Raw genomic sequence first — 17,207 nt, forward strand, 5'->3', positions numbered from 1 at the left:
TTAAAGTGGTGTTTACTAATTTTTTGTTTTATTTTAAATTATAATGTCACATTGCAAAGTTTTTGCTTCATGTGAACAAAAAAAAATTGTTCATTAATTAGGCTTCTAGCATCCTACTTGACATGGGCCTCTTTTAAAATCAAACATTTTTTAGATTCCTGTCGGATATAATTCAATACACTTATTTGAAATTCCTTTACAAATGAAGTTTTTTGCAAAAAAGAAAGTAAAATGTGTGCTACCGTGCCATTGTAGGACTGAACAAAATTGGAATAATATGAAGAAAAGAAGTTGAATAGAAATAAGATTGCAAAGTTCCCTACTATTCACTCCATTCAGATCTGATTACTGAACTTAGTTACAGCCTTTTAGCTCCGCTTCAAGTCTGATTGGTAATTTATCACCCGGGCGCTACACACGATGCTTTTTTTCATACCGATTACCATATTGAAATTACGTCGGGATCCAGTTGAAAAATATTTGCGATACACGATCATTCATACTTACGATTGCATTCGTATGGTGGCCATTAGAGGAAAAATAGGTAAAAACTAAACTGTACAAAAGGGGCAACACCTTAGAAATAAATGTGGATCACCTGAAAGCATGTGTTATTTGCCATTACAATCAACAGCTTATCAAAAATTCAAGTGAAATTTAAAATACCTAACAATAATACAAGATCATTAACAGTAATAGAACATATTATAGTTTTTGGTCGCTATTTTAAATATAAAAATAAATAAGCATACAACATTTTCAAATAATATAGTTACGTAAAACAACGACAGACGACAGGTGTAACATAAAATGTCCGCCATCTTAAACTGTACGAAAATCGTTACCAAAATAGAACATGTTCTTCTTTCATCCCGAATTCAAACGAATAGACGACCCGTATGGAAATGTGACGAAAAAAGCGTCGTGTAAAATGCTCATATAGAGTATGAAACTGTACTTACTCGATGTTTTATCCTATAAGATAAATTGTAAATATTTTTTGTTTCTCTTCGATATATTTCGATTGAAATTTAAAAAAAAATTACGTCAATAAGGATTTTAATGATGAACACGTGATCCGACATCTTGATAATACATTCGTAATTTACTATAAGTTTATCAGGAAAACTGTCAATTAATCGTTGAGGCCTGCATTAGAGGTGGGTCCTATTAGTTCTTTTCGTTACTGGGTATAATGAGTACAGGTACAAAGAAATACCTGGTAAAAATACCGGTGACAAAATACTCAAAAGTATTTAATATCGACCTGAAAATTTTCCCCACAAACATAAATTCATGTGTGATTCCCCACAATATTTTTTAAAAATCCATGGGAGGGGGTAGCTACGGAATTCCATGTAGAAAAATTCCCCACATTTTTTTCCTTAAAAAATTACCCATAAAAAATTACCCATCAAAAATACCCATTAAAAATACCCTATCAAAAATACCTATCAAAAATACCTGGTAAAAGTACCTATTAAAAATATTTAGTCCCGGTATAAAATACTTGTGAGTATTTTGGAACCAGGTATTTGGAGATTTGTCATAAGTACAAAGTATCGCATGAAAATACCCGGTACTTTAGCTGGGTACTATAGATACGCCTCACCTCTAGCCTGCAATCCCGTTTTAACCGGATTACCAATAGGTTGACGAGATTCTTCAGATGACTAAGAGGAAGTATTTAAACATTTTTTCGAGATAAATTTGCGATTTTATTTAAAAAAAGCAAAACTAATGTTATTTTGGAATCTGGAACACTTGTGGTTTATTTGAAGTATGAGTGTGTGCTTGACCGTATGGAGGTAGAGGCGGCACATTATCTATCTACGCGAGGGTCGGTTGGTTCACGCGAAATGGTTTTGTTCTATTCCCGGAAAACTAATATTTCCTCGACAATGATAAAAAGGAACATTTATCAGTTGGAAAGTATCTAACGCTCTAACTCGGTTACTGTAAGGTCTGTTATTAGATTATTCCGTTGATAAGTTGCAGCTCTAAGTAACTTTGCTTTGATAAAATACTGAAGAATATTTTGTTTTTAGACGGTCCAATAAAAATATTTCTGGGAAATAAAACGGTTAATAAATGTCAGCATTTTGGATTGTCAAGACCGGTTCCACCAACCATTAGAGCAAACTAAGAAATATAAAAGCTACTAAGTAAAAAAATCAAGTTTTATTATAATTGCAAGAAACTCCAGTGAAAAATGTTATCGCTTAAAAAATACATTTATATGTAGACCTATAAATGCTGTTTCTGATATATATTTATTTTACATTTATTTATTAAAATTAGCGCAATATAAACATGCACTCAAAAATTATTTTTCCATGATGTAACTTTATATACGCAATATGGACTAGAGGTGGGTGAGTTCTGCATTTTTCCGGAGGCATCCGAGGACTGCTTCCTTTTAAAAGAACTCGAGTTCTTGGAGTGGGTCCCGGGTCCGAGTTCTTGGGTGCGGACTGGGTACTGGGCGACTACCGGGACGCACGGGTCCGGCCATAGACATATGAATATTAGTAGACCTGCCCTAAGTGATTAAAAGCGTATTATCCCCACTCCCCATACCGGTTCCATTGAGCCGGCTGGGCTCGCGTATGGCTTCCCATGAATCAAAAGAATGTGACGTCATCATTCTTGTTCGAACTAGCGTCGAGCTACGGTCGAGTTCGTTTTACGAAATAACGCGGCAAAATGGTCGGTTGCGCTATGAAAACTTGTAAAAATAGAAGTGAAAAAGAGAATAAACCCAATTTTCGTATTACATTCCATAGGTAAGCATTATTTTAATTTGTTTTAAGCTTATCACATCGTATAATATAGATCAGTTTTAGAAACATATACTATCACGCGATGGACGCGAACAACAAAGCCGTGTCCACAAGAATCAGGGATGTGCCTTCGCCTTTTGCGCTTTGATAAAATATGTATATATATATATATATATTTTTTTTTTTTACTCGCCACGTTATGAACTAATTTGCGAAGTCCAAATTTGGCAAAGTAAATTTCTTCTGTTTGCAGAGTCGTAGTTAGTTTCAGAGTATTTAGTTAAGAGACTTTTACAAATGTTTCATAATTTACTTACCCCAGTAAACAACGATGAGCACACTTGAGAATCGCTACATTGTGATGTGATAGTATGTGTTTCTAAAACTGATCCATATAATACGGTGTGAATAAGCTTAAAATAAAGTAAAATAATGCTTACTTATGGAATGTAATACGACAATTGGGTTTATTCTCTTTTTCACATCTATTTTTACAAGTTTTCATATCACAAGTCAACATTTTGCCGTGTTATTTCGTAAAATGAACCGATGATGCCTCGACCATAGTTCGCACAAGAATGATGACGTCACGTTTTCAAATTTCACTTGAGGCCATACGCGAGCCCAGCCGGCTCCAATGGAACCGGTATGGGGAGTGGGGATAATACGCTTTTAATCACTTAGGGCAGGTCTACTAATATTCATATGTCTATGGTATTACGTTGTTTTCGATCATATTCAATTATTAACCTATCAACTGTGGGAGGGACTCCGGAGTCCTCCAAACTAAAATCGAAGATTTTTTTAAAATCAATTTTAACCCGTGTTTACAAAGGAACTGTATGAATAATACGGCCAGAATCGCTTGCGCTAAATATTTCTTTAGGAAATATTTTTTATTTGATAAACGCAGCTTCTTTGACGGCGTTGGAATATATTATCTTCCACTTTAGAACGTGCCGCAAACATCCTTTAAATTATTTTAAATTAGTAAATCGTGAAATAATTCAAATTAATCAAATAAAAATTTTATTTGCACGCTGGGTTTCGAACCCGAAACTTCCCGCTTGCTAGTTGAGAGCGTTACCCCTCGACTACGGAGACCTTCATATCTATGATTTGTAATTTTTCTCACGGACACGGGCGTCATCACAGTCAACAGATTAATACCTTCTTTCTATGTTGGTTCATCTTTAAAATATATTTTTATTCAGCTGTTATTATTTATCTAGCATCGATAATATAACTATTGTACATGTTGTTTTCTCTTAAACTGTGCTTTTATTTTTGTACATTATTTAAACCCCTGTAAGTTGTTTATTGGATGCTGTTCTCACAAATATACTTTAATTATTAACCCTTTTGTCTTTTTCTTTTGATTTCTTCCATTGTCCGTATATATTTATATATACATAATTTATATGTATAACTCGTATATTTTTTAATAATATTATGCATAGTCTTAGAATACTGTTATTATGTCGGTGTATATAATACTGTCTTACTAATTTCTTGCAGACATATTATGATGCTTAAATGTACCTAAAAAAATGTTTATGCAAATATTATACCCAAAAAATAAATAAAAAGCACCTTCATCGACAAAATACTCCCAAATAATACCCCACACCTGGCTATGTGGTGGTGAGAAGTACCTAGCTATGTAAATCTGGTCACTGAACACGCCTAAAGCCATTTCAAGTAGTTGGGGCGATACTGAGAGTATCTACAAAAACAAGGAGCAAATAATAATGTAAATGCTACGTATTATTGTGATGAAATAATGTTTGAAATAATTCGCGTAAATTAATTTTAATTAAAAGTGATAATTACATTATTTTATTATTAATAGGAAAAAAAGCGGTTGTGACAACCCTAGATCATTGTTCGAATGTGGCCGTTGCTTAGAGTAATAATATAGCCGTTGTCAAGTGTGCTTGTCGCTGTTTACTGGGGTAAGTAAATTATGAACATTCGTAAAAGGGTCTTAACTAAATACTCTGAAACTAACTACGACGCTGCAAACAGAAGAAATTTACTTTGCCGAATTTGGACTTCGCAAATTTGTTCATAACGTGGCGAGTAATTTGCGCTCCCATGTAAAAATGTCTATTCATTCAAAGCAGATTTTACTTTTAAGAAGTAAATGGTGATATTATAATGCGAGATGCCTATTTACTGTCAGATTGATTTATTGACGAATCACAGTCATCTTCACTCCCTTCGTTCTTCAACAGTTGATTTTACCCCTCGCCTTTATCTTCTCGTCTATTAATTCCTATGTCTGTGGGTCCGGCCAAGGACTCGGCACTCGGACTCGGATAGAACCCGCGAAAGAACTCGGACCCGTAGCAGGACAAGGACCCGCACAAGAACTCGGACCCACACGAGAACACGGAGTCAATTCCGTCACCCATCGCACCCGAGTCGCGAGTTGTGCAGTTTACATTTTGGCGAAGTTCAACGAAATCCATTCGTGTCTTGTCGTGTTCCAGCTGATTGGGCTACGGCTAATGCGAGGCCGTAACGGATGTAGTATTAGGTTCCAAGTTCCAGATGATAATTTTAGCACACGCGTAAGCAGTAATAAATCAAATGTAGTAACATAAATTTCGGTTGTCGTTGAGAATTTGTCGTTTTCATAATCTCTGTCCATCGATATAGATAAAGGTACTTGGTCGAAGCCTCTATCAAATGAAACTCAGTAAAGGCGAGATGTTTTAAAAACAAAGTCAGGAAGTAGTTAGGTACAGCATTGAACTATTAAAATTTTAACAATTAACAACATGTTTTAATATCTATTTATTCCAGTCCATTTTTTTTTACTTTTACAATACATACACACTTTGTTCAATATATTATTGTAGGATTTGTGTATATTATATACTTGATTTGTATATTTTTCCTTTTGGTTTCACAAATATATACATATATATGTCTCAGGATCATTAAAAATAAACATTTGCCAGAAATTTGCCTTTCGAATGAACACTATTACGACATAGCTAAAAAATTTTAACAAAATATAGCCATTTTAAATAAACAATTATTGAATAAAATAATCTTGGTACCTAATTTATCGCTTGTCTGAATCTTTCCAATACCAGTTGACAATCAGTTCCAATTTTTAAAATCAAAGCAAATCTATATTCTAGAGTTCATTGAACCAGAGTTACGGATACACAGACAGACACCACTGAAATTTGTATTTTTAATAACACAAAAAATAAAAATAGTGAACGATAATTAAAATAAAACTTTAAAATAAAACAATAATTTTTACTTACAGTAGGTACCTAGCGCCTACAAATATGAGGGGCTAAAATAAAAATATAAAACATCAAAGAATTGCGATAAATCATTGAGATTTTACATAAAAACCGTTAAACTAATCGGCAATATCTCAAAATGCCTTGTGGCCTTAGTGGCTTGTGTTTTTTAGAAGATAAATAAAAACATCCACTGGAGCGCTTTTCGTCAAATTTTTGCAAGTATTGCAATATCTTAGTAGCACCTCTAGGTACATCCTAGAGTACTTAGTGAGTCTAAAAATATTGGAAAAATGGTAAAATCTAGGTGAATTCATTGGCTATAAGCCGCAATAATCATTTCTTATTGTTTCAATACTAATATTTTGAGGAATGCTGTTAATTGTATCGAATGGCAGAATTGATTGCTGAAACAGAATTGATTGATAAAACTATCGACAATACTAGGGTAAGAATCAATTTTTTTTAAAGTGAAAACCCCAGTCACAGCCTAATTTTTATACACCTAATTAAATTAAATATTACTTAACTTATTTTTTTTTACATCACTCAAATAATTTATTGCTATTATTGATTTATTAGTACATGTCAGTCGATATTATTATTTAACTAATTAGCTCATCGGTTTAGAAAAGCAACTCATAACCCCAAATAACTCCAATAAGTATTAGATATTAAACAATAAACAAAACATCCACTTACTGTAAATCAGGTAAACAGAAGATGTCTTCACCACCAGAACTTACCACTCACTGCAGGACTCGCGAGGCCGGTGGTGGAGGGAGGCATTCGGGTTCGAGACCCCGAGTCCGAGTTTTCTGGGAGTTGTTGATTAGAGGCATTCGGGTCCGAGTCCAAGTCCTTAGAGGCATTCTCGGGTCCGGGTTCTCTGGGAGTCGTTGATTGGAGGCATTCGGGTCCGAGTCCCAGACCGAGTTCTCTGGGAGTGGTTGATTACGAAAAGGAGTGGGAGTAGGACCCGCTTCCCGCAAAGGACTCGGGCTCAAGGACTCAATCCGGCTGAACCTACACATCGCTAATATGGACATGTTGAAATGAAATGATGATATTTCTCATTGCTCTTTTTTTGTTATTTTTGGTTGTGATACACAAAATAATTGTATGTTATTTTTAAGTTTAAAACTACTATTATGTAATGATATTATTTTTCTTACTTTTGTAATCTATTATATGTTTATTTATAAAAGGCAGTATAGCCGTTTATGTATTTAAAATAAAAAATAAAAATAAAAAATATATCACATTGAAACACGCCGTTCGGTTGGTACGACTGAATCTGCTGATTCTGACATCATAACCAGTCTTCGTGAGTAAAATATCTATGATCGACGATGTCCACATTAAAACCGATGAAAATGCTGTTTTTCATTTCGTTGTTGATGGAACTGAAACATTATTTAGCCGCCTATAATAAATTTATACACTGATACTGATTTTTAAATGTTATTATTAATATTTTAAATAAAATATGCAGTTAAAATAGCTATATATATATATACATATACATTTTATTTTTTTATTTTTTTTTTAAACATTTTTGAGATCACTTAAATTCATCTACATATTGTACTTGCATAAAAATGCAAGTGGAAGTGATAAAGAAGTATTTCTTTCGTAGTAATGAAGGTTTTTAATCACCGGTAAATTGTTTATCAGGTGCGGTCATTAATGTATTTTTGCACTTTGGTCCAATACAATAACATTAGTGACGAGATGCTAACATTTAACCAAGAGTACTTTGATGTTAAAAGCGGGTAACCTTAAGAGTAAAAAACGTCTCGAGTCCCATACAAAATACAGTGTCACCGCTGGTTGAAAAAAAAGGCTTTTTGAGACGTGTGACGTCACACGTCGCGTCCACAGATTTTGCGCTATTTTGTTTTGAATTTTCAAATTATTAAAACATGGAAAATATTTAAATTTTTAAAACTAACTATAAAAATAAAATAAAATATATGCTCGTATTTAAGTTAGAAAGACAATTTTTATTTAAAAAAATATAAAGCGACTGGAGTTCCTTATTGCATTTTAGCAAAAAATCTCAAACACCTTAAAAACCTCAAAACTTTACTTTGCTGGTCAAGATTCACTCTAAGAAATTTAATCATAAAATTACTTACTGGTATTTTTTTTGCTTGTCAGAATTCTTGACACATCAGTTCCAATTTTTAAAATGATACTTAAATTCTAGTTCAGGCATATGTATACAATCACATGCATACAATAAATGTACATTGATGTATTCATAAACAATATCAATATAAAAAGTGTTGATTTATTAACCTCTTATTCCAGATGTTTTTTAGTTCAGGGATGCAATTTGATTGGCTTTTCATAAGCGTTCAATAGAAAATAGTTTAAATATAAATGGAATATATAAGGTAGAAGATAAGATAATTTTATTAATTAATTACAATTATTAAAATGATTTACTTTGTTTCTGAAGGACTCTAGATTTAAATATGACACACATTTGCGTAAATAATCTACAAGCCCTTAAATTCCACGGCGATGCAGTTCACGCATAAATTACAACACACAATGGCTTGTGATGGCTCATCACTGCTAGAAAGGCCATTAAAAAAACTTGTGTGCAATTTGAATACTCATCGCGTGCCATTAATCCAGCCCCGTTCCACTAACCTAACTCGACCGCTTCCTCCCACTTTCACAGTTAGTTTTAAAATGCTGGGACTTGCCCAAGTGAAGGAACGTGCTTTGTGATTAAAAAAGCCCCTTGGGAGAGAAGAGAAAATAGAATTTCCACATCAACTCTTCAGGAAAGCCGATAGATAGCCCGGGGAAGTCAATAATAAGTATTTTTGCCAGGGATTGAAGTAAGACCAAATCTATCTTCGTCGGGAACCAGCGGCTCATACGCTTCAATTCGTTATTTTCTCGTGCATTCAGTGAATTTGTCAGTTTACTGGTTTATATTTCACATTATTATCTCAGTGAAACTTTTCTTTTACATTTAAAAGTATTGGAGTAATTCGTAGCAGGCAACATCAAACTTTATAATTTACGTTGTGTGTCCTGCACAGAGAAAAATGAGTATTGCGAATCTCTTAAAACTATTGGTGATCCGGAGTATTGTGAATGTATTCAAACTATTGGTAATCCGGATAAAAATGGGATTTCAGGCTTTAACGAATTTTTTTAATATTTTTTTTTTCTTATTTATTTTATAACAAGCTTCATATATTGCTAATTGTTTTATTATATGTTAATATAAGTGTTAATTTTATTTTTTTTTATTCAAGTTTAGAATGAATTAACATAAATTTTTAGATAGTGACGAATATATTATTGCGATGTCGGAACAAAAATCATGAAAATCCTAATATTTTCGCATTTCGACAGTATATATTATCAAGGCAAATCTACTTGCATGAACATGTTTTCTGATTTATTGGAATTTACTTATCAGTTTATCAGTAAACAGTCTGCAAAACCCTTTTAAACCGGATTACTAATAATTTGAAAAGATTCTTAATAAATTAGCATTACTCATTTTTCTTTGTGTGCGTAACTTTAGTTGAACGAACTCTGGAACTCGAACTTACTTTTAATTAAAATGTCTATTTAAATTGTAATTGTTAATTTGAAAAATTCAACAAGAACATTATTTCAATTGCCATTTTCAAAACTGGAACTGATTTATAGAGAGTTCAGACTATCCCACTGAGCTTTTCACTGCAATGCAGTTATCAATCCTGCAATATTATAATGTCTGGTAGTTTTTCACGGGTATGCGCTAGTTTAGTAATAATAATAAAAAAATATAATCGACGCGAAATAAAAGCAATACATATTTGTGCAACGAATAACAGTTTCTTTCTCAGCATAATGCAAAATCAACACACATTCATCCAAGAGATCTAGCACGGAGGATCGATCAACCCCTTTGTCAATAAAATCCGTCATCTGGTCAGTTAGCGATATTTGCGAGCAAGGTCCACGATTGATAAGAAATATACCAAATTTTAGCATTCCATAGTATCAGATAAGCTTCGGTTAACTGTCAATATAGACATCTGTTTTAATCATTTCGTTCGTTATGCTAAATTACTACTCTATTAACGAACGGAGTTGAACTGACGAAGCTCTCAGAATTGAAAGAATTTGTATGCGCGGCGAGTCGAATCCGTTCGGGCCAACGACGCTTAATTGGTTCGGGTTTGCAGAAATGAACTTTTTTCACGTAACAATTTGTGAATACAGACGCCATTACCTAATTAATTAACTAGTGTCCAAAAGTAAAGTGCGGACTGTCAATGTAAATTTGTGTTATTCATATTTTTACGTAACTTTATGTTTACGTAAAAATATGAATAACACAAATTTACGTTTGACGTTTCGGAATGTCAATTCATAGATAGTAAATACCTCCAGTGTTGCCAGCGTATATAAACTTCTTATTTATTGCTTTGCCAATATCGGTTTGGCTATCAATAGCGCAACCGTGCTCGGAAGATCGGTATAAAATCATCTGTAGTTTTGCCAAAATTAATTCAATTCAGATAGGACATCATGAGTAAAGTTTATGAGTTTGAAAATTGTTTACGTATTTTGCAATATCACTCCCTGTAATATACATACAAATATAATAAAACAATTTTGTTAAATTAATTGCAGACCTCAGGCATAACTTATGTTGAAAGTGATGTAAAAAGACTTCCGCTGAGAGTATCAAATAATATCCTATCCATCGTGCTTTCTACCACCATACTTATATCTGCGATTATGCATTTCCAATTTGGGAGGTGGGTTTGGGCACTGCCGCCCCGGAACCCATTTATTGGATAACCAACACTTCTACCATAAGTCACCCCAAGTGGTTCGCTGCGTTTAGTGACTTAGCAGGGGTGCCCGGGTTCATCGGGTGAAGTGTGTTCAGGAAGCGCCTACCAACCATCTATATGGCGTACCGGATCGGGAGAGGTTGGTTTGGGGATTCCAAAACGTGATTAGAGAACGAAGTGAAAATCAACTTGCAAACATTATGAAGATAAAGAAGATAATAAATAATAATAAAAGATGTAAAGAGAGATGGATAATCAATCCAAAAAATAAAAAGGACAGGCCGTTTTAGAACAAGAAATCCTAGTGAGGAGTACTGAAAACTTTCACATTTTCTTTACATTTGACTGATTTTGAAGACGCCATTTTCCCGAAAAATCACCACAAAGTCGCTGCACCAATATACATATTGTATAATAAATATTACTGGCTTACAAATAAGATTATATATGGTTACGTGAGACTAAGGCTTTTAACTTCTGACTTTAAACTGGTGACTGACATCTTAATATGCTTTAAACAACTCTGCGAAATTTAAAGTCATAAAAATGAATAATTATCTACTCATAAAATCCTTATTTTTATATTTTTTAAAAGATAGACCCGGGTAACGAATAACATGAAATTAATTTAAAAATCACACTGCCACAATGAAAAATATTGCTTGTGTCTTGATGAAAGACTCACGACGCCCGGGTGAAAGACTCCCGACGCATAGGTGGTACCAAGTTTCGATGCCAACTCAACCACTGGTCATTTATAAAATAACAAAAAAATATTAGGCGTCAATTAACTTGTTCCGTTATAATTTCAGTATCTGCGTGACTGTGGTGGTGCTGAACGTGCACTTCCGGTCCCCGCAGACGCACCGGATGGCCCCCTGGGTCAAGCGCGTCTTCATCCACATCCTGCCAAGGCTACTCTTCATGAAGCGGCCACAGTACAAGTTCGACACCACCAGGTGAGAGCCCTTTACCCTTCCCAACACCTTACCCACTATCCGATTTATCCTTCCTATCGCCTTATCCATTATCTTATTTACCCTTCCCGTCGCCTTACCCATTATCTTATGGCTGCGTGGAGTAATCATTATTTGTATCTATACTTATATCTTCAAAAATTGTACAAAATATTATTGTATCGAGATGTGCAGTTTTGCAATTATAGTTTCTTAAAAAATACATGTTTACTAAAAAAATAAATAATAATATTAAGCATATAAATCTTTATAATTATTGCAAAACTAAAAACCAAATACAGTTATTCAAACTTAAATTACAGCTGGGATGTAGATTTATAGATGGCGACAATAATATTCTCCTGTAAACTAAATAAGTATTACAAAGTACCTTTTTTGGCTTATCAGCCACAATTATGGGGTGACCATACAAAACTACGAGTGGGAAAGTATGAATAATTATTAACAAAAAACTGCAATAAGAAAATGAATAAATAAAAATAGGTAAATAGGAACAGGTAAGTAAATATTTAAATAAGTAGATAAGTAGATAAGTAAATAAGTAGATAAGTAGATAAGTTCATAATTATAAGCAAATAAGGTAATAAGAATTTACAGAAAAACAATTTACTATTCATTATGTCAATCTTTAATTGTGTGCGGTATGCAACGGTAATGCCTGGAGCAAAGCTGCCACCATTGATCTGATTTGTAAAGCTTAGAAACTAATAACTCGTTTATTCAAAAAGTTTATTCAAAAACTAACGATAACAAGAAGCTCGGATAAAATCTTTAGGAGAATCTGTGTTTTGGACATTGCGAAACTTTATTCTAAATACATATTAGCATTTGTCTTTTAATACACAACTGCCTATGATAATGTCTAAGCTGCTTGCGATACTAGAACCAAAGATCATAACTTCTTACTTAAACCTTTCGCTTAAACAAATTTTCGCCAAAGGAATTTTAAATACTTCGCAATAATGCTTTACAATGCTTTTTCAAAGGTACTTTCACCACTTTTGTACATTTTGCAATGTTTTCTTTGTATTTCATATCCCCTATACACATCTTATTGTTTAATTTTCCGTAAAAAAATACCGTTTAAGAAACTTGATTATCTTTTCGGTGTATGCATTGAAAATAAAAATTAATATATGACACACTTACAAAATAAAAATTATTATATGACATTATATGAGGCTGGAGGAGTTAAAAATAAATCATCCTGGGTATCAACCTTGACAGATGATATATCCAAAGATTTTATTAAAACTAATTTATAAGTATGCATTTCCAATTGCACGATACTTATTGTTTTTTTTTTTTAACGTAACGTAAATTTTAACGTATTGTGTTGTCATTTGTATTTATGTTGTAAGCTGAGTCTACTATAAGCACAGAAGTTACTATTAGGATATGCGCAACATATCACAAATGTAATAAAGATGAATTAATAAAAAAAATAATATTTAGTAGATAATATCGATGGCCTAGCGCACATATGTGTTAAGTGCAATTAGAAACTGCAATGTCTAAGAATACTCCATGATAATAATATGATGTAAAGGAACAAAATTAATGTGAATACCCGCTTCATGTGCATTTCAAATTAGACAAGTAACGTTAATTTTTCACGAAATATATATCTATTTACAAAGTAACTAATCTTTATGAATGTTTGCAAATCATGTAATTGTTTTTCAAATGCACTTACCACATGTGTGCGCTAGGACATCGATATTAAGTTATAAATAATAAGTAAATTAAATTTATAATAATAAATAAGTAAAGTTCATAATAATAGTTAAATAATGACAATATTGAATATAGGTTTCTACACTGATTTATGAAATAAGCAACAACATGTTTTATCCAAAATCATCACTCGCAGCTAGTATTTAGTTTTGAAGCAAAACTGCCCATCCGATCGATGTCCATTGTCACTTTTGCTACAGTATTCAGAATCAACGCTTTTTGTTGGTGGGTATTTTTTGATAGACAAAATTTTAAACTGAAAAAAATGTGTGGAGATTTCCTTTCGCTTTCCGCTTGTAAAAGTTCCCTCGATCAAATTGAAATACCTTTCATGTTTCATTCGCAGGGAGTAATTTATTCTATCCAATTATGGCTAGCCGAAATGCTGTCATTAGATAGCACAAAAAATCAACAAAATCGTTTTCACATTAAGTTTATATTAATAATGAACAAATGTGGCCAAAATAAATTTATCTGAACTTGACATTATAATTTAACGGGGAGGCAATTCCACGTGTCCATTGCTTGCGAAATAATTGGTTAAATATTCAGCAAAAAAAATAGTACCATAATGTTGGTGTTACGGTATTTATTTATGTTCATAACTTTTGAACTCTAATTGTTCGGACATAGCAATTTTATATATAACTCAATGGGGCATAGACGATTATTATTTTGACAATTTTAGTTTAATTCATACCTATCTCTCACGCTTGTCCGAGCCTTTTGTCACTATAAGAAGAAGAGTTCCCGGGCAGTACCTTTAACACCACGCAACAAATAACAAGTCACAAGTTCAAATCCGCGTGGCGCGCAACGTTGAGCAATTTGTCGTGGAGTTTTTTGTGCATCTGAAAGAATAAAAAGGATACCATCTACTAGGTGGGCATTTTCAATATCCTTCCATTCAGGTAAGTTTTTAGATTCTCACGGCCAAAAGCATTTTTTTTGTTTGTTTTTGGGGTGTTATGCCGTGTTGCGCTAACTCCTTCTTTAGCCGACGTTTCGGACAGCGTTGCAGTGTCCATCATCAGGGCAGATCCGGTAGATCCGAAGATGTTCGGTAGATCCGAAGACACATCTTCGGATCTACCGGATCTGCCCTGATGATGGACACTGCAACGCTGTCCGAAACGTCGGCTAAAGAAGGAGTTAGCGCAACACGGCATAACACCCCAAAAACAAACAACAAAAATCCTTCCATTCATTTCGCCATCAATAATAAAACTCGCAGTTCAAGAGTGCAATACCCAGAGCTATCGAAACACTGATAAATGATAAATAATTATACGAAATTTCCATAGGGCAGTTATTGTCATCTTACTAAAGTGCACTTTACTTAATAAACTTTTAAATAATTATTCAGTAACCTCATTCCGTGGTCATGTTTACTCCTAAATTACTCCTATTGTGAATCTTACATAATATTGATAAAATAATTACATTTTATATTACAAAATAATGTGGTTTTTAAGACCTTTATAGCTTATTCCAGATGACAGTGCCAAAATAAACAGCAAACTACTTTCACAATGCGCACAGAAATATTAAGAAACTTTCATATCGTTTTGCTCTTCGGTGACTCTGTCTAATCCACAAAATAATTAATGGCCAAATATCAATTTAATTTCTAAGAAAAAATGAAAACCTGCAACACGAGACGAGGAAAATAAATGAAAAAAAAAATAATTTATTAAGAGAATTAAAAGAAGAAAATATAAACAAATTTAAACATAAATTAGAAAAACATTGAAGTTGATTTGTACAAAAGTTTTTTTTATTTATTTAATACATGTATACGGAATTTATTATGACGTATTTTATAAATATGTACCTTTTTGTGTAAAACATGTATTAGGACATATTATATAACTATGTACCTATTTATATGATACATGTATAAGAAATGCATTAGGATATATTATATAAGAATGTACCATTTTTTATAAGGAATACATGAAGACGTATTATATAACTATGTACCTATTTATATAAAACATGTATTAGGACATTATAACTATGTATCTATTTATATGAGACATGTGTAAGGAATTTATTATTACATTTTTTACAAGTATGTACCTATTTATATAAGGAATGTATCAAGACATATTATTACTATGTACCTATTTCAAATACCACAAATAAAATAAAATAAAAGAATACCCGCCATCAAGGCAGTGTATTCTTTAGTGACAGCACATTATAACCATTATTACAATACATTATAACCTACATGACAGTACGTGTGACAGAGACGTGACATAAGGAGTTAGGTGTGACTAGCATAGAGAGGTTTAAAGACGACGGGAATATTCACAATATAGAACAAGCAAGTTAATAATTACTAAAATATTACTTTAAGCCGCCCTTTTTTCTCCTGTGCTTCTAAATTATAAAGTAGTAAACAAATTTTTTTTCTTGTGGAATATAAACCCATGAACTAATAATAACAATGTCATATATTTCGAGAATAGAATTAATTAACTAGTGTTATTTCTTCAACGTTGTTCGAATTGTTACTTTGAAATTTCGTTTAGTTTGTGCTGAGTAATTTCTATATTTATATGATGAAAAACCAATTTGCGTTTTGCTGGGATTCGCGAACAAACTTTGTTTGCCTTTCCAAATTTTATTGGCTATCGTTTTTGCTAATAAAAACGAAACTTTCTAATAAAACTTTAATACGGACATTTTGAATACTCTAACGTTACCCTTTTATAAAAGTAATATTCAATATAAAAAACAGTAAGAACCCAGAAGAGAGTAAAACAATTGAAATTTAACGTGAATAATATGTTATAAAATACGTCATATAATATTAATAATATGCTTTGTAATAAAAATAATATGTTTTATAATATAAACACTTTATATTTTAATATTTTATATTGTTATATAATAGTTATTGATATGTAATTTAATATTAATAGTATGTTATAAAATATTAATAATATGTTAAATAATATTAAAATTATGATATAAAATATTTTATATTTTATAACATATTATTAATATATTATGTTATAAAATATTAATAATATGTTATATAATATAAATAATATGGTAAATAATATTAATATTATAATGTGTAACATAATATTAATATTATGTTATACAATATAAATAATATGTTATATAATATTATTATTATGTTATATAATATTAATAATATGTTATTTAATATTAATATGAATAATATGTTATATAATATTGAGCTTTTAAAATGCGATATCTTAAAACGTGTTTCGTCCTCATTTATCTGATCGCAAGAAAAGGCTGCCGAACCATTGCATTTTTTTCTATTTACTGATGCGAAGAGAGATTTAAATTTTGATTAAATTTTCCGCGAAAGATTCCCGAGACTGATTTCAATCATCACTGAACAAAATGGGTTCAAAATTAAAAAACGCAATGAACTGCTTTTTCTGAATATCTTTGACGCTCGACATAATTTAATCTCCGAAGGGAAACCTATTTTCATCTCTTCCAGTGCAATCTTCGTCAGTAATTAATTTTCTCTCTTGTTCTTAGTACCGAGCAGCGTTCTGCAGAAATAAGTTTTGAAATACGAACACTTTTGTGAAAAGTAAATTCAAATTTATCCAATTTTCT

At 32.1% G+C, this 17,207-nt stretch overlaps 1 protein-coding gene across 7 annotated transcripts in view; it reads left to right on the forward strand.

Annotated features, from left to right (window-relative positions):
* LOC149423230 (acetylcholine receptor subunit alpha-like) overlaps nucleotides 1-17,207 on the forward strand; it is a 502,266-nt gene that overhangs the window by 436,182 nt on the left and 48,877 nt on the right. For all 7 annotated transcript variants that reach the window (XM_089632590.1, XM_089632595.1, XM_089632592.1 and 4 more), the window contains exon 7: nucleotides 11,691-11,837. In XM_089632590.1, coding sequence (XP_089488716.1) covers nucleotides 11,691-11,837 — 147 coding nt within the window. The remainder of the gene's footprint in view (nucleotides 1-11,690; nucleotides 11,838-17,207) is intronic.

The sequence above is a fragment of the Hesperophylax consimilis genome, chromosome 6 (assembly GCF_061612785.1).
Source record: "Hesperophylax consimilis isolate HC1 chromosome 6, BYU_Hcon_1.0, whole genome shotgun sequence".
Taxonomy (NCBI): domain Eukaryota; kingdom Metazoa; phylum Arthropoda; class Insecta; order Trichoptera; family Limnephilidae; genus Hesperophylax; species Hesperophylax consimilis.